Source organism: Anguilla anguilla, chromosome 3 (genome assembly GCF_013347855.1).
Source record: "Anguilla anguilla isolate fAngAng1 chromosome 3, fAngAng1.pri, whole genome shotgun sequence".
NCBI lineage: Eukaryota > Metazoa > Chordata > Actinopteri > Anguilliformes > Anguillidae > Anguilla > Anguilla anguilla.
This window is the reverse complement of record NC_049203.1, coordinates 43,828,327-43,851,341: the sequence shown is the minus strand read 5'-3', so window position 1 is coordinate 43,851,341 and position 23,015 is coordinate 43,828,327. Positions and strand designations below refer to the sequence as shown.

Here is a 23,015-nt window from a genome sequence, read left to right as displayed (position 1 = left end):
GCAGTCTGTCCTTCTGCTGGCATGCCTGTGTTTGAATAGCAGCGCTCACACACAGAGGAGGGCTCAAATGTGCCCATGAGATTAACAGGAAGATACCTTATTTTTTATAATGAAAACCTGAGAAATGACGGGTCTTTGTTTTGTGGTGTTTTTTCTTTTTCTTTTTTTTTGTAAGGAATATTTATGTATAGATTCATAATTAAGATAGCTGCCCTGTTTTCTCAGGGCCACGTGGATTTTTTTGGTTTTTTATACGAACACACAAAAAAAATTAATTGCAATGGATCGAAATGTTAAAAATGTCCATGAGCAAAATTGGTTTTAATGTGAGCAAAAAAAATTGCCTTACTTTTTTTTGTTTGTTGTAAACGTAGCCTAAAAGCACAGGAAAGCTGATTTCAGCATGGAAAAGGGCAACCGTGACAGGAAGTGAAACTGCGGTCCGTTTGGTGCATTTTGTACGCTTAGTGGTAATGGGCTGGATGTGCCGGGTGACCTTTGTGGACCAGGTCACTGATCCCCTCTCTGATTCTGGGCATGTTGGGTTGGTCTCCATAGTGACGCCTAAGCGCCCCAGATTTTTTGCTGCAGTGATTGCGGTGGTGAACTTGGCGAGGAACTGATCACATGGTTTTATTTTACCAGCAGCCAGTTCAATTTGTGCTCGTACCCTTACGGAGCTCAGAGTTCAGAGGCGCGGCGTCGCGTGAACATCTGCTACAGGATGTGACATCACCCCGGGAGAAGCAATGGAGAGCGTGATTAGTTCCCATTAACTGGGGAACCTTGGTCTTTAGCTCAGCTGACTCGCGCGTCTTGTTGTGCGGAGTGGCCGGCTTAGGGCTGTGGTTTTGAAAACCCCGAAGGAGACCTACCCCCATTATCCTGTCACTCTCCCTGAGAATGGCTCCCAATACACTGTGTACTTTGTAACGTTTGTCAGGAGGGATGAAATGTACCCAAAAGCCGTTCGGAGCAAACTGTTCACTGTGTGAGCGGTTGCACCACAGGCACAAAAAGATAAACTGCCTCGTGTGGCAGAAATGGAGGGGTTTTATTGCACGCGATATCTTTTATGTACACATAACAGTAAATAACTAGTAAAAACAATGATAGATAGAACAAACCGAGGAGAAGGAGGAATGGGTGGAGAGCAGCCACCCTCTTCAAGGCCCTGTTAGGGTTTTATCAGCTGTTAAGGACACCCGCACCTTTGTGATATTAAAAAAACAGCCACACTTGCAAAGCTGACGGATGTTTATGCAGTTACAGCCTCAGTGTGTGTTCACAATCTTACCTCAACACACACATATACACACACAGACACACAGGTGCTCTGTGAGTGTGCATGATTTGTGAGGTGTTTTTTTTTTTTTTTTTTTGAGGAGGGGAGAACAAAAACCACTCATAAAATGATTTGTACAAATAATTCACTGCATGAATTTGGGTCATTTTTCTTGTCTTGTGAGTTTTCTTTTTTTGCCATTTGAAAAATGATAAAGACACAAAAGTGAAGATGAATGAAATGGTGATCCTGAGGCTGGGTGCACTGCACCGATGCTCCTGCTCCTTGTCTCTCTCGAGCTGCTCATTCCTCCTCCCCCTCCGCTCACTTGCTAACTGTCTCTGCCTTAGAGCTTTATATTTTGGAATAAACTCTTGCCTAACCTCAGTCTCTGAATGGTTCTTTTTGTACTTGTCCTTAGAAGGGGCACATTAACCTAGTCACCATGGTGACTTGTTCTAGACTTTGGGTGAAGAATTGCCTTTAGGAATTGCTGTACTTTTTTGTTTTAATGTTCTCATGAATTTGGAATTGGCAATTTCGCAAGAATGTTTTTCCTTATCAATTCTAAATATTCAGAATAAGCAACATCTGCAGAAATGTTCATTTCTGATTCAGCCCTTACCTCACCGCTTCAGTAACTAGTCACACGTGTGGGGGATACAAAATGGCTGACAGGCACTGTGTGAACTGCATTAATAATCTAATGTGCCACATGTATCACATGTGGTCACGCACACAGGACATGGATCGATACTGTGATCCTGCTTCTTTAATGATTTATCTTAAAGTCAGAAGCTATAAAAAAATTTTTTTTAACATTTAAATTAAAACTATGAAGGAGATTTCATCCTGTTGGACCAACGGTCTGTTTATATTCGCTATAAAATGTTTTGAGTCATGCTGTGCTTCCAACTGTTTTAGATCTTGACCTCTGCGCTTCCGTGAGCCCTGTCCTGGTAGACCTGCCATGTGTGTGTTACATGGTGATTGGCTGGGCCACAGCGTGGTGTGTAATTAGTTTTGTCACCCAGGTAGGGAAGGTGTGAAGGTGGCAGAACTTCCCAGTAGTCTTTTCTTGTTTCCTTGTTTTGTTTTTGGTTTCCTCGTTCCCTAGTTGGGAATCCCTCGCCTCCTCTACGTCTTGTCCAATGCACAAAATGTCAGAAGCAAGCGGACGAGCCAAGCAGTACAGGATAAGAGAAACGGGAAGCTGGATTTTCAGTTAAATTTTTCCATTGACATGGCAGCTAGAATAACTCATGTACCCGTTGGAGTTCTTCCAGTTTCTTTTTTTTTTTTTTAAAGAGAGCAGAACAGCCTGTCCTCCTTCTGTATATTTTGCCTCATTCAGAGACAGAAAGCAGAAAGTGCAGTAAATTGAGAAGAGACCGCGGTTGTACTGGACCCCCCCCACCCACACGGGGGAATCACCAGAGGCTTGAGAGATGCCTTCCCAATGGACTGAGCCACACGCCTCGCTGTTCTACCGGGTTCTTACTCAGCCGTGACTGTTTCTATGTGTTAGCGTACATTGTACATGTTAATTAACATTTGAACTATAGTTTCATATTGCGTGTTTCCGTGCCCCGTCTCTCTTGCAAAATCAATACAAATCTCAAGAGGCTGGTTAAATGAACAAATACATTAAATGAAATAAGCCTGGAGGGGAGGAGATCTGTCAGCAGTCAGTGTGGGAGTAAATCATCGGATGCAGGGCGGTGCAACTAGAAAACGGGGAGTCTGGGAAAGACCACTGGGGGATGCAGCCCTGATCTCATCACACAGAAGCGATTACGTTTGATCGCAGAGTAAAAGTCAGCGGCGGCAGTCAATGCGCCTTTGAGGAGAGTGTACACGTGTCTGTGCTCTCAGAAAATGTAGAACGTGGCAAAAATGAGATGGCCTGACGTATACCATTGTGCATGCATGCATGTATGTACATGAACAAAAAAATTAGAGCACTCAAAACAATAGGCCTTCTAAATTATGGTCACAGACTGTCAGAGAGATCGGTGTTGAATGCACTGATGATAGCGTGTGGATCATTTCTGGGTTAATGCTGGACGGATCAGTTGGATAGATCTGTACAGGACACTGTCCAGGCTCCCATGGTGCTCAAGCTTAACAGAACGGTCAGAGTTCACAGAAATCAGCACTGCCAACAATGTGTATTTACAAATGCAATCATGATAAAATGACACGGTTAAATACAAAAAAAAAAAAAGTTCAGTAAAAAAATAAATATATGTACAGGTTTGTTCAGCTGTCTGTGCTGACTGTGGAGGGGTTCTGTGTCTCTTCTCTCTGAAAAATAGAAAACATTTTTTTTTAGAAGATATGCCTATGTGCTATTCTTCCAACAACAGGTAGACAAACTGTTTATTTCATTTAGAGGACAGAAATGTTTAACCCCTTCTCTCCGCATTTTTTTAACACCCAAAACTGTTCTTGAACCTCTGACCACAGGCATAATCCACTTCTGAAAGGTAACCCTTGGGAGTTTGTTTTCCAAGAATCAGAATTACTCAGAATTAATTATTATAATAAATATTACTGAAGCAAAGACAGGAGCTCAAACACAATAGAAGTTTTTTTGTTTGAGTGGATGCAGATACTTGTGGCTGTGCCTGGTCAGCTTAGAAACTCAATGGAATCACATTAAATATGCTAAGAATTATTGGATTTGAAGTTTGTGTTTTTGTTATTGTTATTTTGTAGGAACTGTGGTTTTATTATTTATAAATGAAACATCATCATGGGTGCACAAATTTTTCTCACCTATTTCTGCCCAGTTCTCCTTGTATCAGCAAGAATAACAGAACCAGGAGGCGACTGTTGTTAGACAACATAAGGACCACTAGAGGTCAGCAGCGCGTCACTGCTTGACTGCTGCCACATGGCTCTACGTGATTGGAGGAGGGGGAGAGGAGAGAATGAGACCCAGCTGTCAGTCATAGGTCATTGCACCAGTGGACAGGGAGACAGCTGGGAAAGGGAGAGGGAGGGCGAGGTGTCGTGTTCAATTCCCCCAAACAGCTGCCCACCATCAGCTCCCTTCAGTACCTCCTGAAACGCTTCCTTAAGCCTCTCTCCCTCTCATTCACTCTTTATCTCTCTCTCCCATCTACCTAAGGGGTAGTTCAGAGTATTTATGGTCACTGCAGACTGCCTCCCCCTTCCCACATCTGAAACTTCATACTCCTTCTTCAGCCTGTCACAAACTATTCTCCTTCACAGCCTCTCTCTCTTTCTCCCCCTCTCCTCTCCTGAGCCTGTCACTGGACAAACCATTCTAAGGCAAGTTCACAGGTAGAACACCGGTCATATACTGGGTTTGCGTCGTCCACCGCCACCACATACACACATACACACACACACTCACGCACTCACATACACATGCACACACATTCTCACCTCCATTTGTTCGTGGATCCAGTCCAGAGACTGGGTGATGCGTGTGTAGACTCCTGGCTTGTTCCTCTCCGCACAGCCCTGACCCCAGCTTGTGGCCCCCACCAGCTTCCACACCGATGAGTCCTCACAGGCCAAAGGCCCCCCGCTGTCCCCCTGTACAACCAGCAATTAAAACTCACAACCACTTGGTACAGATTCATATACACATGACGCTACAGGTAAAAAAACATTCACATACATCAGGGCACTACAGGTAATAACAGCATTCACATAACCACTAATCCTACAAGTAATGACATACACCACATACACATACACCAAGGTACAGATACTAAAAGTATATAAAACATGAACACTATGGTGCAGGCAGTGTACACAGGATTCTCTTGGAGGCCGGGGTGTCCGTGGAGGTATTGGCATAATGAGTGTGGACTCTTTAGCCAACCAATGGCCACTTAAATGCGAGACCCCTAGAGTGACGCATTGGAAGGACCCCAAGTTTACCACATACCTCACGCCCACCACACCCATACCTGGCAGGAGTCTGTGCCACCCTCGAGGTAGCCAGCGCAGATCATCCAGGGCGTGATGAAGCCCTGGTACACGCCCGGCTGGCTGCAGGCCTGGGTGGAGAGCAGCGGGACGCGGGCGGAGAGGAGGGACACGGTGGCTTCACCTGCACCAGCAGAGGAAACGCCAGGGGAGAGAGAAGTCCCTGCAGTCAGAGCAGGAAAACCCCAATGCACCAGGCCTCTGATCCCCCTAATGAGCGAGCATGTACTCTGCAACCGTTTAGCGTTTAGCCTGAGATTGCATTACACTGCTTTACAATCAATCAGCAGGCCCTCTTACCCAGACAACCCAAAGTGGAGAACATCAGTGCTGGAATTGGAAATGTTTTAAACGTAAGTGGAAATGTCAAACTAACTGCTTGCACGATGGAAAGTGCAGTGTTAAATTTGACTGTTATGAATGTCAATCTATAATGTTCCACGTAGCCCAATTATTTGTAAGCATAGCATATCCTATCATGTTTATGCTGATGATAGTCTGTTATACCTATCAGTCAAACCGAATGAATTAAGCAAATTGACCGTTTTGCAGAACTGTTTGACTGTTGTTTGGCGCTGGATGCTTCAAAACTTCCTCCAGCTCAACGCTGATAAAACTTTTTGAAAAAAGTTTTCATTCTAGGTTCAAAACATTAAAAAATGAAGTTAAACCTAGTTCTCTTTCCTGTAATGTGAAATCTTTCCGGAAATCTTGGTGTGATCTCAATCTTGTTCCTCTTATAACAAGTTAGTAAAGACGTGTTTCAACCAATTAAGAAATATATTCAAATGACATCAATCTTATGATTTGAGGATACAGAGAAAATTATACATGCTTTTGTATCATCACATTTGTATACTGTAATTCCTTATATACCTCTTAAGCCAAAATACAGCGACTAGGCTGCTAACAAGAAAAAATCAAATCAAATCACATATTACCCCAATTTTAGTTTACTTGCACTGGTTGCCAATTGTATTCAGGGTTGGTTTAATTAATCACTTACAAACTTTGTTTATCACCTCAATACTTTTTGCCTCATCAGACAAATCTTTGTTGGCTGTTCCAGATTCTAGGCTGAAGACGAAGGGAGATCATGCTTTTTCAGTTACAGCCCCTAGGCTCTGGAACAATCTCCCTGTGGACAGAACTGCTGAGTCAGTGTCATCTTTTAAGACCGCACCGAAGACACATTTTTATAGATTAGTTTTTAATGTCTTTTAATTTAGTTTCTGAAGACACTTTTTTATGGATTAGCTTTTAATGACTTTTAATTTGTTTTCTTTTTGGTTTCCTGTGTTACTATCTGTATACTGAAATTCCTTTTATTATCTATATATTGCCTCAACTTTTCATGTTTTATTTTTGATGTTTTACTGATTGTTTGCACCTTGTGCTTTTTTGCTTGAGAGGTGCTACATAAAAAGATAAATAAAATAAGAATATTGATTACACTAACACAAATATTTTCCATGTGTCATCTCACAACCCACCACAGCTTCTCCACCCACCAGTGGGTCCCAACCCACAATTTATCACGCCACCCAAATGCATTACAGACACTTTGCAGAGCTTTGCATGAATTAGGTAAATCAACATTATTTTTATTGTTCTGTCTCCAGTGTTACAGCAATTGCTGATGTATCCTTTTGACCCCCCCCCCCCCCCCAAAAGTTTAAAAAATAAATTTAAATAAACATACAGATATACAGTATGCGTATATATATGTGGGAGTTGATTGCAAAGAAAAGGGAAACAGTCCTGTTCAACTTTCTCACTTTGAACAAATTGTGCTGGGAATAGCTTTGGAGGCCATGAAGACCATATGGACCATATTCACATCTCAGTACGTTTTATTAGTCAGATCATCAAACGCTTTCACTTATGGTAATATGCTACACGGCAAATGGCTCCTTTAAAAAGGGATTCTGTTTTTTAATTGGTTGAAATATGGATTTAAAGATGAAACCAGTGGGGCCCTAATTGCTGAAAGTGCGGACACACGGTCAGAGATATGAAACCAAATGAGGAAAAATACAATGAATTCAAAGACAAATAAAATGTCAGTAAGCCCCGCCTACACTGTTTTAAATTCTTTTCAACTACATTCATTTATCAACAGATTGGATGTAACAAAAACCCATACCTACAGGGAGGCCCCAGAACCGTCTGCACACCACTGCCCTAAATCAACCCATCCATATTCAAAGACTCACCCCCATCCATCGTAGCCCCCCATCCAGAGATCCAACACATCTTCCCATCCTCAAACTTCTCCCCGAAGTTAGGGAGACAGATGGGCTGCACGTACCCTGAGGAAAAGATTCCAGCAGTCAGAGAACTCTGTTTCCCAGCAACACCTGGGAGAGGGAGAAATTCACCAGGAAATGATTTCCCTGATCTCAGCCCTTCTATGGGCTGGTGGCCAGAGTTGGCTACTGTTTGTCCAGCATCAGTAATGTTAACTTGCTATGTATCTACCAGCAATGGTAACAGGCTGTGCTGTTGACTCGCAACATTACTAGACACACTAATGATAAAAGGGGAACTTCACCCTAATTTGATGCTATTGTGTTCTCTTGAAAGGCTTAGCACAGTGACAGCCACAGATGATGCTACACACAGCAGAGTGAAAGCCAGAGAAACATGAAGAGTATAGATCAGGGAGGCCTGTACCAGGGTATAGGGAGAGGAATGCAGGAAGGGGGGGGGGGGGGGTGACAAGGTATGAAGGGTGAGGGTTACCATTGAAGTTGAGTGGCTTGGCCAGCTTCATGAGGGCTATGTCATAGTCAAGGGCCTTGGGCCTGTAGCGGGCATGGTAGAAGATCTTCTCCACAGCGAGAGAACTGGCTCCATTTACCGGCTGCTCTATCAATCCTACATGCACCGCCCACAACGATGGGGATGCAAACCTGGGGAGGGAGGCATACCATAGATCAGTGATTCCCAAACTTCTCCTGGGGTACCCTGAGCCAGATATTTTATGTGTCCCATCTCAAGCACACCTGATACAACTAAGCCCTTGATTAGTTGAATCAGGTGTGCTTGAGATGAAACATATCGAATGCCTGGATCTGGTTGGGGGTACCTCAGGATATGTTTAGGAACCACTAACACAGATAAATAGCACATAAGTGTGACTGTGTGTGTGCATGTGTCTGTGCATGTGAGCGCACGTGTATGCGTATTTTCAGTTTGTGGGACTTACCCATACACGCAGTGGGCAGCAGTCAGGATCCAGCGCCGGGCTACAATGGACCCTCCACACAAGTGCTCTCTCTGGAAGTGCAGACTGACCTGCCAGGGGAACTGCCCCTCCCTCGACAGGTTTCCCCCCACAATGCGCGTGCGGAACTGAGGCCTGGAGCCGCACTCTGCAGCGCACACAGAGGGGCACACTCAGGCACATGCATGCGCACATACACACACACTCATGTACGCAAAATTATGCACACCACTGACAGAGCTGAGGAAAGAACTAAAGATTTTGCAATTAGGCCAACAATTAAGCTAAAAACCACTGGAGCAGTTAATCCCGACTGGGAGAGGAAGCAAGTGTGTCTTGCCCCCATGTGCAATGAGGACAGATGATTTGGGACTGGTTGCATCTTGAGGACACAAAGTCTGAAAATCTACCGTGAGACACCATCATGCCAATAAGCTGTCTGGCAGGGTTGCCAGAAAACGGCCTCCATTAAGAAAAATCAACAAAAATAAGCATGTGGAACTAAGTGGCATTGGAAGCTGGTTCCGTCTGCCCGTGGCTTCAAATGGATCTATCAGCAAGCCAATGCCCCCAAGAATACCACAAAATAGTTAACTGACCACAAAATTACTGCTTTGCAATAGCCATCTCAGTCTCCAGACTCATCAATCCCATAAACACTACAGAAGATGACTCAGCAGTGTTATCCATATCCTGCAAGCAGAGGGTTCACAAAATACTGAAAATCGGGGGGTATGACACTTGTCAATTTTAGAAAGTGTTATTCTGATTGATAACATGAATAAATTAATAAAGTAAGATATGTTTGAGAACTGAAACACAGATCAGTTCTTGTATTTATTTTAGTCTTTTATTAATTGCTATCAAGGAAATAATTTTGGAGGGTATTGTACACATACACACACATTGTGTGATACAGGGACAGAGACACACACACACAGCCACGTGGTAAATTCTGGAGCATGCTTGTGTCCAGAAAAACCAGTCACAGGCATCAAAGCACCTGGAACCAGGAACGCATCACAGCCAAATGAGAGTATTGCTCCTCTCTGTCTCTGATAGAGCAAACTACATTCCCCATTGTCAGCAGGAAAAAAACTGACATCTGCAGAAAACCTCTATCATCTACTCACACTTGAATGAAAGGCATTGAGGAAATCCAAAGTCACGCTAGCCCCCACACACACTGCTCATCAAACACCCACCCTCAAATGTGCAATTAGAGCCGCTTTAAGCTGAAATGCCACATCTCCTCCGGGTTTGGACAGTTCTGATGAGCGGTTGGGTGGTTGTTTTTGATGCGTTCTCTGCACACCCCAGTTTCCCGTCTCCCTAACTCACCCACGCACTTGAGAGAAGTCACTTTCCCCGAATTGCACTGATTCCTACTGTGGAAACAGTAAGACAGAGAAGAATATCAGAATTAAACACGATACTGCAAACATTAATAGAATGTGTGAATGGAAACATAGCAAAAACACACATATGCTACATCTATCACATACATCCAGACTGCTTGTGTGAGACATTCTCAATGCTGAAAATGCTCAGAAGCGGGCAGAGTGTCTGTGCTGTGTGGTTTTGTGCGTGAGCTGATCTTCCAACATTAAACAGGGGCTATTAAAAACAAACAAGGAAGAACGCTGAAACCCACCAACCTACTCAAACTGTGGCGCACAATGCAGTACAGATACGGCCCTGTTCCCCACACATATACACACATTTACACACACATGCATACACACATACATGCTCTCTCAAACATACGCATGCACACACACACACGGACAAACTCTCTCACACACACTGTAGGCCCAACCTGACGTTGGTGGAGTTGTGGATCTTGACAGGCTGTTGGGAGGCAGGCTGACTCAGGTTGATTGACACCAGGTGGTCCTGGAAGTCCTCTTCAATGGAGGAAAGCGGGAGGGAACTGGATTCCACATAACTGTGAGAAATGGGGGGAGGAGATAGTAGCAACACTTGCTCTAGCTCACCCTCAACACAGTAAGGAGATAGCCATAACATGCATCCTGATAGCTTATGGAACAGGTGACAGCTGTGACTAGCACAGTCTCCAATAGCTGACATTTATCTCTTGAGATGATATAGCCACCGAGTTGCTGAAATTTCTACAAGGGTAAATCCTGACTTAATTTTTGGGGGTACAAGCCTAATTTTCTCAACCCTGAAGTAGTTGAGAGTGAAAATAATGGCACCATCATATCCAGGGTTATAGAACAGTGTTTGTGCACAGCAGATTATAAATTTGCTGATAAGCTGTGTTTAATGAAGATCACATACTGCATCTGCTGCCAGACTGGAACAAGTGTAATGTGAAGTGACATACTGCAGGGTATAAAGTGGTATATATCACAGGGTATGGAGTGATATATGGTTTAGAGTGATGTAAGATGATAAGGTAGGGAGAGGTGTATCATGGGGTCTGGAGTGGTGTATTACAGGGGATTGAGTGGTATATGGCTGGATAAGCATCCTGGTACCTGGAGTAGCCCAGCTGCTTGCAGGCAGAGAAGCCCAGGGTGGGGCTCCCGTCCTCAGAACAGACGGTCCTCCACACCCCACCGATCAGCACCTGGAGCACTGAGCTCTTACCGCTCAGGCGCACTGAAGGACAGACAGACAAGGCAGGAAAGACAGATGGATAAGTCAGAGCTGCCTGTGAAGATGATGCATATTGAAAGTGAAAGTTGTGGGCATCCAGTCAATGTGTGAACCTTGGAGGTGAGTAGTCAGTCAGTATAATAATGAAATAGCATATTTGAGAATGTAGCATTTAGTCAGCGTAGTACTGTAGCAGTTAGTCACAGAGAGAATGGAACAGAGCACTCATTCAGTGTAAGGAAGCAGCGGTTGGTCTGGTGAGAATGTAACAAAGCAGACAGTGACTGCACAAATACTGGGAGTAGTCAGGGACTGTGTGTACAAGCCCCAGTTCACAGCCCCACAACTGTCCTTGTGAATGACTAAGTCTGCCATGCCTAATGAGTGTCACCTTTTTTATTCATGCCATCAAGGGCGATCATCCTCATCCAATGCCCTCATATCTATGACCCATAATAGCTATGAATTTTTGAAAAAGGTATAAAAACTGTTTTCTGAAGTTACTATGGATTTGCTACCTTTCAGCATGGAGATTGCACAGTAGTGTTTTGTATGTTTATGTTTTACGTTCTGCACAGTAGAACAGAGAGCATTTTAGTGTCATGACAACATAGTGAGTCAGAGAAAAGTTTAGTGTAGTAAGGCAGAGAGGTTTGGAAGTTCATAATGACGCAGCAGGACAGAACAAGGTTCAGAGAATCATGACCGCATAGCGCTGCATAGAGATGTTGAGAGAGTCATTACTGTGCAGTGGGAAAAACAGCTTCCCCGGTCATCAAGTTGCAGATGCTCTGTGTTAACTGTGCTGTGACAGGGACAGGGAAGAGCCACGTGACTCACCACAGCGCAGCTCGTCCTCCCCGTGCTCGCAGTCGATGACGCCGTCGCACTGCGCAGAGCTGCTGATGCAGCGGGACGATGACCCACAGCGGAACTTCCCTGAGCAGCTGAGGCCCACTGTGGAGAGAGAGGAGCACGTCCAACACCAGCCCAAGAGAGAGGTGGGAAACGTTCAACATCCAGATTGAACTTACACAGACTTTTGTCTTTTTTGCTTCTGTGAGAAAAATGGTACTTTGTCACGACGTTGCACTTAAATCGTTTCATTCTAAATCGATGGTACTCCAGTCCATTTTAAGGGTGAGGTTTGAATGCTCTAAAAATTGAGTGATTTAAAGGTTCAAAGCGCTGATGGGCTGACAAGCTCCATTCATTCCTAGCGTCTGTGACGCAACATTACGTGTCCAAAATGCTCAAGAGCACAAAGTGGCAATTCTTGTGACCTAGCGTTGTTCAGTCCACGCATGGGATACAGGTGGGGGTGCGTAATGCGGTACAGGTTCCGAACCAATGCCTTCATCGTGCACACAGCAGAATGAGACAGAAGAAAGGGTGAGCTAAAGTCAGAGGTCCCAGCAGCTAAAAACTAATCAAAATCTTGGTTTTGACGATCTAGCAATTAATTTGCCCATCACTGCGCTCGAGCACTTACGTGCAATCTAATAGCACTCTACAAGCCATCTGTATGCACCCCAATGATGTTTGAAATAAAAATGAAACATTATAGAAGCCTAATTAGCACACAAATAGTGTATATTTTATTGCAGTAATTGGTGGAGCTAATTGCACTGTCATAATGTAAATCTATATTATGCATTTATATGAGAAGGTGGCTTACATGTATGTGGGGAAAAAATACTGTAGTACGATCCCTTGAATAAAATTCAGCCGCACAGCCAACCTACAGAACAAGTCAAAGTTCCCCACCACTGCTTCACACACACAGGTATACACACAAACAGACACGCATTCGCACATGCACACGCACACACAAACACGCGCGCGCGCACACCATCTCCCATTGCAGACTCCTATTTCTCCAACTGACCATTGTATAAGCCATGTTCATAGGAAATCAGCTGACCTCATTGCCTTCCCAGCATATCAGTCACCAGCAGTTTAATCAAATCCGAATGGTAAATTGACTCGCCGTTTGTTCCGAGCACGGCATGCAACCCGAGTTCCCCAAATATCCTCTGCAAACTTCGGAAACCAGCCTCTCCCCATATATAACTGGATATCGGACATAAAATATTCACAAGGCCCCAAGACCGTTCACTGCTATAATGGTTCATTACAAATGCATAGGCCTCTTGCGCTCACCTCCAACTCCTATACCAATAGCGAGGCAGAGCACGACCAGCACGCACGCGCCGACGAGGAGCTCCATCCGGCGAGCGAGAATGCGGCCGCGCAGCGTCTTCTCCGCCAGGTCATCTTGCATTACAGATGGATGTGTGCGCGTGTGTGAGAGAGAGAGAAAGAGAGTTAAAAATAAACTTTTGGACGGAGGACTGATGGAGTACACGCTTCTAGCAATTCCTATCTGTCAAACAAGGAGTGCCTGATAGTTACTTTTCTAGAGAAGCAATTTAATCCAACCTCCGTTGTCATCGTTGCAAATGCTCTCCCTTTTATCTTTCAAAAACCTTAAAGCCAGCCTTTGTTGGTTGCTAAGTGCCGCAATACAATAATCTATCTGAAACAGGCGCATCACTATATTGTTAAAACTAAGGAAACCTAATACAATTAATTATTTAGAGTCTGTATCGTTATGCGTATATGTACACAATTACCTCTAACACAGGATTTGGAGTGGAGGCTAATTTGTCACCCATTTAAGGCTGTCTGACTGTTTGTTTCTCAATCTGTTAGTCTTCGAAAACGTCTCACTGTAAGATGTATGGACATGCAGTATTTGTCTGAAACATGGCAATAGCTGCCTTTTTGGACAAGTTATTCCATTTTTTTTGGACAGGGAAAGCCAGTTATTTTGGCCACCATTATATCAGCCATGCACTCCACAGGGTGATACTTTAGTTCAGGATGTCCCATCTCAACTGAGAATGACCGGTGTTGGTCCAAGCTTTTGTTCTAGTTCAGCACTATAATGCCTGAATCATATAATCAATTGGTCATAGTCTTCAGTCAAAAATTTGCCTTTCTGAATGAGGTGTTTTAGTGCTGGGTTGGAATTAAAAACCTGCATCCTCTTAGGGCCTCCATGGAAAAGATGGGGCACTCTGATCAAGACCCTGGTTTCCAGGGTTTCAGTGTCTAAGCCAGGGGCCCCAACTCTGGTCATGGAGGGCCACATCTGGTGGTTTTTGTTTTTACCTTAAAGTCAATGACTAATTTATTAACCAAGAACCCAGGGGACATGAGCTGTGTTATTGACTGATTGATCTGTTAAGTGCTGTGTAAAAGCTATTTAAGAAACAAAAGTCAAGGTAAACGATTTAGTTTTGCTGATAGCTGCTGTGGTCCCAAAGATTACACAGTCCCCGAGCTGGGGCAAGGCTTGGGGACAGTTGCTCTAAGCTCTAAGTGTTCTCAGATGGGTGTGGTCTCCATACCATTTAGGAAAGGCTGCACCTTGGTAACGGGCATGCCTGGGCTGGGTGGTGCAGGGGCAGGGGGGTCTGTTGGAGGATTCTGGGATTCGGCATCAAGAGGAGGGCTCTCGGAGTCAGCGGCTGTGCCATCTAGGGGCAGAGTCCCATCAGGACTGGCGAGAGGGCTAACATTAATTGTGTTTGGAGTCTCGACAGCCGGTAGATCCTCGTCAGTCACTGACACCACCTCAATCCGGGAGGGGTCTGGTTCCTCCTTTACAGCCTCCTGTGGAGGGAGGAGCAGAAGCAGGAGAAGCAGTGTTGATGGATCACTCCAGGTATTGTTCATTGGGGCCTATAACTACACTGTGCATAATCATGGGAGTAAAGAACAATCCGTCTTTAATCCGTAAAATGTATTACTTCCTAGTATATGTACGACGTGCATGTGCATGTTTGATGAATTACAATTTTGTTTAGTTCATAAGAACACAATACATTTCATTTTTAAGAAATAATTTAATAATTCTTTTGACGCAATGTTTAAAAATGAGGGCCCAGGATGTTCAGTGTTTCACTGTTTTTTGACCCTCAACATAACAAAATAACAATTCATGTTGTAGAGAACAAGCTATTCAGCCCATCTACAGTAAGCACGTCATTTTGCATGTTGTCTGCAGAGAATTCATTATTGTGTTGAACCTGGGCTTGGAACAGAAAGGGTCTCTGGTTCTCCTGTGAGTTGTAATAAGCTTTTCTACATATTATTAACCAGCATTAATAACTCCTGTGTGAAAAATAATAAAATAAAAATGTGACGTGACTTGTGACCAGTGTGAAATTTATCTCAAATTTCTAAATTATTCTTAAAATAGCATGTTTTATAGCAAACATATAATAAAAAACCAATTAAATGTCCTCTTTTTCTTTATTTTGTTGTTGAGAGCTTTGTGCTCTAAGTTTCTCTCCATAACCTTTACGTGTGATGCATGGAGTTTTGTTGGCCCTTGTATATTTTTGAGTTTCTATGTCATTCTAATCACAGAGCGCGCAAACCTGGGCAGAGTATTCTTTATGTGCTTCTTTATGTTCTATGTCATAACAGCCAAATTATTATAATTCAATTACATTTGATTCAATATTTTAATTTGGTAGATGCTAGGCCACCAGGGCAAATGACACAAATGCAAGTGAAATGCATCAGAACACAAGCATCAGAACAGAACAGACTGATAAAAATGTACTCTACATACACGTGACAGCTTAAGATAGTGAAATTAAATATCAAATTGTACAAACATTTTATAAGCTTTTCTTAACACATACTAACTATCATAGTCAAACAGATAGAGCTTAAATAAAATAGATAAGTAAAAAAATGCTATATTCAAGAGTTAATGTAAGTGGAAGAAGTATGCATGTACAGCAAAAAGATAGAAATGCGCAGAAGTATTATATTATTTTTAAGCATTTCATTTCATTCATTTTATTTTGTTCGCTTTTTGTTGAGATGTAAAATTGCAGAGCATTTTAATCGTTTTGCCATGTATGCGTACATGCGTAGGCTACCACCCATGCCAACTCCTGGCAATTTGCTTTTCAATGAGGCAGAAATACAAGTTCTACCCAAGATGAGCAGTTACCAATGCCTATCCAAACACAAAAGTGGGAGTAGAAACAGGGAGATATTATGCAGTGTACGCACCTCTTCGGTTGACGTGCTAACAGCAGCGACCCCTGCCTCCTCGTCCGTCTGGGGAAGATTTGGTCCCGGCTCGGCCATGTCTTAGTCCACAGGTCTTCATTTCAGCCTCATTGCTAAGGGACAGTAGCCAAGTCAGCCATCAGAGCGAGGAGGGGGAGGAGACAAGAGGGAGCAAGATGAAAGGCCTCGGATATGCAGTAGGAGCCGGGTGAGATGGGTTTGGGGAGCGAAGAGGAGAGAGGATAGAGGAAGCTGCAGGGCAGGACACAAGCTGCGGAATGTTCTGGTTGAACCCCGGGGACTGACCAGCAGTCGCGTCTCTGCTCAAGTACAAAGAGACACCTGAGCAGTTGAGCACTGAGGAACTGTGCTGCTCTGAGGGGGCTATCAGGTGACCACACACCTCCCGCCACCTGTCCTAGAGTTACAGAGCAACATGGGGTTGCTTGGCACTGGTGGTGTTGTGGGGGGTTGAAGATGAAGATTTTACAGATTCCTGAAGTTCTAAACTGAATGTATAACTGTAATGGACATTTTCACCTTAAGAGTGCTAGCCGATTTTCTTCAGTATACAGTGAAACACATGCTTCTGGTGCTTTAGCAGTCGTTACTAAAAAACTTTTAAATAGCCCAACGTTTATTGTAGTCAGAAGGTAGGCTATGTAGCCTACAAACAAATAATTCATTTTTGAAATAACACAGGTATATTGTGCTGGTTGTTAAACAACCAATTTGCTACATTCTATCATCTGCGTCCCAGCGAGGGGGGCCCCTTGCGGAGGTACTGCTACTGTTGATTCCGCAATGACAGTGCAGAATCAGGATATGTTCCAAAATTGTTAGAACACCATACATTAATCACAATATAGGCTGGATTATGGCAAATCTGTTAGATACATAGCTGGCAAATCTGTGAACTACTAATGTCATCATTATTAAAATATATGTGACAGTCTAAGGATTTAGGGGACCCCTTACTGGGGCCCCGGTGTTGCTGCACCCCCCCCCCCCCCCCAAGCTTCGCTTGTGAGTGAGCTCCATAACTGTTGAGACAAATACTTATTTTTCTCATGATTTGGCTCTGTACTCCACAATTTAATATTTGTAATCAAACTATTCACATGTGGTTAACTGCTTAAAGTTTGAGACCCACAGACATTGCCAGGTGCTGAGTATCTTCTCTGATGATTCTCTGCAACGCCTATACTGCAGCCATCTTCAACTCTTGCTTGTTTTGGGGGTAGTTGCCATAAATTTTCTCTTCAGCATATGAAAGGAACATTTAGTTTGGGTGAATTACTTGGCCAGTAAAGAATTTTCCAGTTTTTGGCTTTGAAAAGTTGCCTTAGCAGTATGTTTGGTTCATCAATGAAGACAAGTGAACCAAAACCTGTGGCACCCATACTTGCCCAAACTATAACACCCCCAGCAACATGTTTCACTGAAGTTATGGATCTTGGACAGTTCCATTTGGTCTCCACACTTTGCTCTTACCATCACTCTTATAGAAGTGAATCTTCGTCTCATCTATTCACAAGACCTTTTTCCAGAACTTTGCCGGTTCTTTTAGATACTTCTTAGCAAACTGTAACCTGGTCATCCTGTTTTTGCATCTTACAGTGTAGCCTCTGTGTTTCTGTTTGTGAAGTCTTTTGAGGACATATCCATGGCTGCCATGGCTGATGATATATCATGACTGAAGAGTGTTTCTGATCTGTGTGACGGGTGTTTGGGGGTTTTTCTTCATCGTGGTGAGAATTCTTCGGTCATAAACTATTAAGGTCATCCTTTACGATTACTGAGCTCACCAATGCTTTTCATGTATAATTTGTATGTGTGTGTGTGTGTGTCTATGCGTCTGTGTATGTGTGTGTCTCTGTGTGAGCATGTGTGTGTGCGTTCCTGAGTGTCAGGTTTGTGCATGCCATTAATCTCTCCAGCTCAAGTAAATGCTAAGCTTGCTGTCATGAGAAAGGGCAGAGTAGAATCAAGGATAAAATTTATAGATATATTTGAAGTAAATATTTGCATAGATGTCCCCTATAGTAATATAGTTTCTCATCACTTTTTGTATGGTTAATACTTTAATCAAACTTTATTTATATAGCACTTTTCAAATATGAAATCAAATATGAAATACATACATACGAAGTGCTCCATATAATAAAACATACTTCTGTGTCACCTGTGGTGCACTCTACACCTCCACCATTTTAATTGTAATTTATAAACACAATTTATGAGAGGTATTTTGCATTTTGTAATAACATACATTTCAGTGTACTTTTGGCCAACCGTTTGTAGAGCCATGTAAGACAGCAGAACAGCAGCTTTCAAATCTTTGGTTGTCTAATCATGATCATAAATCTGTCCACAAAATGATACCCCCACCCACAAAATGAATTAAAATATCTAATGATACAAGAGAAGCTGTTAACTCTCTGTGGCATAGTGACACTGTTCAACCAATAGATGTCAACACCAGGATTGAAGTATGTCTTCGGCAATCTAAAGAAGTTCTAATTGAAAAGAACACTGGTTTTTCAGTGCGGACAAACAAACACACACATACACAGATTTGTTTGTTGAAACGAGGAAGCAGAATCCAATTATGTGAATTATAGTTTTTGATAATTGTAAAATCGTACTGTTTACAATTACTTTTAAATTGAAGTGTATCAATTCACCAGTGTTCTCTAAAATAACTTATACGCATGGTTATGCGTTCTATGCTTATGCTCTGCCTTATAATCAATTAAGCAAGCTACATTAGTTATACATAAGGGGTTCATGTCTGTGCTCATCTACTTCATCCATGAATGTGGAAGTTTTCAGTTTGCATGCACTACTGCTAATGTAATGTAAAATAGGCAGCTATCGACATCGCTCAGCATGAACAAACAAGCGGTTATCAATATTGGCCCAGAATTTCCATGTCATGCACCCCTACTTGGGACATACTGCAGTTTCTTTTCAGGATGTCTGAATTCTTGCATGCAAATATCTCTGTTCTTGTTTCTTCCTTTCCTACTCCCCTTAAATATTTCCTTATAATATGTATAAGTAGGAAATAAAGAAAACTGATGAAGAATTCAGGCACATGCAGGGCCTGCTGTTTTTTTTTCACCTAAAAAGCAGCAATCAGTTTAGACCCAAGAACCAGGTGAGGTGAGTCAACTGTGTAAGTACTTCAATTGGTACATTAAGCACTTAAATGAAATGAATTTATCTGAACAATTTAATTATAAATCTTTCTGTTAGATGGAATTTTTTTCATTTGAAATTAAATTTTCTAAAATGTTTTTGGAATATTTCCAAAGATAAATGTGAAAAATTGGTTTTGGCTTGGAAGAACATATTTTCTTGGAAAATATTTTCAAAAACTTTGAAAAGAATTTAAATAGTACTGTATTTTACCCAAGAGTCTGGGTCTTGTAAGTGTGTGGTATACAGTGGGCTCCAGAATTATTGGCACCCTTAATAAAAAAAAAGAAAAAAGGCTGCATATAATAAATGACACAGATAATAATCTATATGTTATGGTCAAACATATGGGAAAACTATATACATTTATTTCAATACATTTACTCTCATGCTTCAATGTTTTTTTATTAAGTAATCTAATTTTTTTCTGAAAACCATAGGTGCCATAATTATTGGCACCCCTAACAACTACTGTAAGTAAAATCGAACAAAATGAAATTGGCAATACAATTTTACTTAATTTAGTTCATCTCAGTCTAAAGGAACTATATTGTGTAATTCCATCACTTCCAGTTTCACTAGAGAATAAAAATGAGGTAACAAGCATACAAAATCCCTTTGTCATCCATCAGCATGGGAAAAGCCAAATAACTGTCAATTCAGAAGTGATCGATGGTATTTTACCGTCACAAGTCTGGTAATGGGTACAAAAAAAGACATACACGGTTAAACATACCACTTAGCACTGTAAGGGCAATAATAAAAATGTGTAAAACATATGAAATGGTTGCAAATATGCCAGGAAGAGGAAGCAAGTGCATGGCGTCCCCACGGACGGTGAGGAAGATGGTGAGGGAGGCCATTAATAGCCCAATGATCACTGTTTAAGAATTGCAAAGATTGGTTTGTTTCTTGCGGTCAACAAGTCTAAAAAAAAACATAAAATGGCACCTCCATACCAACTAACTCTTTGGAAGGGTGGCACAAAGACAGCCCTTACTGAGCACAATAAACAAAACCAAGAATCTGGTGCTTGCCAAACCTTATTGGAATTATGACTGGAAGAGAGTGCTATTGTCAGATGAGACCTAAATTGAACGTTTTGCCCATACACATCATCGACATGTTTGGCGGCAAAAGAGCAATGCATAGAGGAGAAGCACCTCATACCTACGGTCAAATGGAGGTGGGTCACTGATATTTTGGAGATGTTTTGCTGGCAGTGGTCCCGGGGCACTATTTCAGATCAATGGCACAATGAATTCAACAAAGTACCAGGAAATTCTGGCAGAAAATGTGGCTGTCTCTGCTAAGAAGCTAGGACTTGGTCATAGGTAGATTGTCCAGCAGGACAATGACTCCAAGCATACATCAAAATCTAAACAGAAATGCTTAAGTGAAATCAACATCCATGTTTTCCAATGGCCATCTCAGTCTCCAGACTTAAATTCCATCAAAAACCTGCGGTCTGAACTGAAGAGGGGGGGGGGGGGGGGGGGGGGGGGGTCCATAAGCGCAAACCAAAAGATATCAATGATTCTGAAAAGTTCAACATGGAGCAATGGTAAAAAAAAATACCTCCAAATGTATTCTCTAAATTTATCACAAATTATAGGAAAAAACTCATGGCTGTAATCTTTGACAGGGGGGTTTCACAAAGCATTAAACCAGGGGTGCCAATAATTGTGGCACCTGTTTTTTTGGGGAAATATTTTATTTAATATGAAGCATTAATCAAGCACACTACTTTACACATATTGGAACATAAAGCTTATGTCAATAACTGTATTATTTTATTTTTTTTTACAATTTTTTGTGCATATTTATCAAGGGCTAAATAAGCTTATAGGCTACGGAGTGTGTGTCACTTCCTCTTTAAAAACAAAGGGCAATCTGGCATTAGAAAGCAGGGGCTCTTCTGAGAAGTCAAGTCACTTAAGTTGTGGCATCTGATCGCAGTGACTCACTCCCGGGACGAGGTAGTGCAGTGGACCGAGTGCACGTTCTCTCTTAATACCCTCTTCCTCTGCCGTTCTCAGTCACGACTGGGGAGATAAAGAGGATTCCGTGACTCAGCAGCTGGGTGCAGAACAAATCATCGAGTCCTCATCGAGTTCTAAACCATGTTTTATCTGTACAGTGACAATCTGCCTTAGCACGGAGTAGCGAGTGACTGCGACCGCAAGGCTACCGCACTAAACGGATTTCCAAGTAGGCTACAGTATGTAGCCTTCAATTCTGGAACGTTTCGCTCAAAATTATCGACATATTTCAGGCTACATCTTTGCCTTTTTAGTAGTTAATAAAATAGTTAATCGGTGAAATAGTTAATAAAACGACAAACAAAAGTACAATGTTACGTTATATGGACAGTTCTAAAAATAAAAGCGCATCTCGTAAGGTCAACAAGGACAATAGGACAGCCTACCATATATCGATACATTCTGGTTTTCCGGATGCTAATTAGCTGTGATGTGCATTATTATGCAGCATCGTTATGTAGTGCTGAGTAATGTTATTGTTTTATATGATCAATTTAGATTTCTTATTATTTTTGTATGTCTGTTTGTATGAGTGAACGACGTCTGCACTTTTCGAGAGACAAACCATCAAGAAAAAGTGCGCTCGCCCCCACCAGTTTAGAAATGATAGGCTACATCACGACGCATAGCGACATAACATAAATGGAACGTACGACACATTATGGTAGGAAATTTGCATTCATTACACGGATGCAATGTGCAATACAGTTTGGGGTATTTAGTTGTATGATGGTACCCCTGCACGCTCAAGAGAAGACAGCATGGATTGGAATGGCACGCTTCGTAGTGACAGCAGCTGATAAAGTGGCAAACTGTTTCGCCTCATTAACCTCTCCAACGTGACGTCATAAACATGGCAACCGGGACTTGTCAGTTAAAACAATCACCTAGCAACGATGGAAAGTCTGCTGGAGATGAACAATAAATTTACCGAGTTCTTCCGTTCCTTTATGGTTTAATTTAACTCACCAAATGTTGAACAGATTCTGGTCTGCCTTGCTGTACGTTCTGCCACATAAAAATGACAGGCTATTATTGAATAATCAGTTATGTTAAGTTCACCGTGCACAAATTATTCACCATTTAAATTTTTTGAATCGCCTTGATTTGTATCGCCAGCCAACAAAAATGGGTTTGCAGCCATTTAGCTGAGTACATTACAATGTGCATCCTTTTGAAATTTGGCTAATTTTTCCAGCTACAATTGAGTAGGCTAAACGATTTAAGGTATTGATGAACTGTTAAAGCACAAAAGGCCAAGTAATGTAGTTAAATCGTGAAGTCTGCTTCCAACTACTCCCACCAGGTCAATATTAACGGTAGGCTATATATCACACCCATAATTGCCAGATCACTCCCATAAAACACATTTAAAAGGATATTACGTTTCCTATCTCCCAGCCCTGCTGAAAATTCCAGCTAAAACCAGCAGGGATTCTAAACTGGTTTAAGATGGTTTCAGATGTGTTTTTGACGCTTCTTGCTGGTCATATTTGTTCTGTGACTGGTCAGAGCTGGTCTCTAGCTGGACAATACTGGTCAAAGGGGGCCCTAAACAAAA

The 23,015-nt window shown here is 42.3% G+C and overlaps 1 protein-coding gene across 1 annotated transcript; it reads right to left on the bottom strand.

Moving 5' to 3' along the window:
* Window positions 1-3,412: 3,412 nt before the first annotated feature.
* On the bottom strand, window positions 3,413-16,286 carry tmprss3a (transmembrane serine protease 3a). The gene is made up of 13 exons (XM_035409442.1): window positions 16,209-16,286; window positions 14,525-14,789; window positions 13,272-13,385; window positions 11,949-12,065; window positions 10,988-11,111; window positions 10,303-10,431; window positions 9,825-9,871; window positions 8,466-8,631; window positions 8,000-8,169; window positions 7,471-7,566; window positions 5,236-5,378; window positions 4,703-4,855; window positions 3,413-3,592 (listed from the first exon to the last, which is right to left on the bottom strand). Exons 1-13 carry the CDS (start codon window positions 16,284-16,286, stop codon window positions 3,548-3,550), a joined length of 1,647 nt encoding a protein of 548 aa, XP_035265333.1. The 3' UTR covers window positions 3,413-3,547.
* Window positions 16,287-23,015: the final 6,729 nt, after the last annotated feature.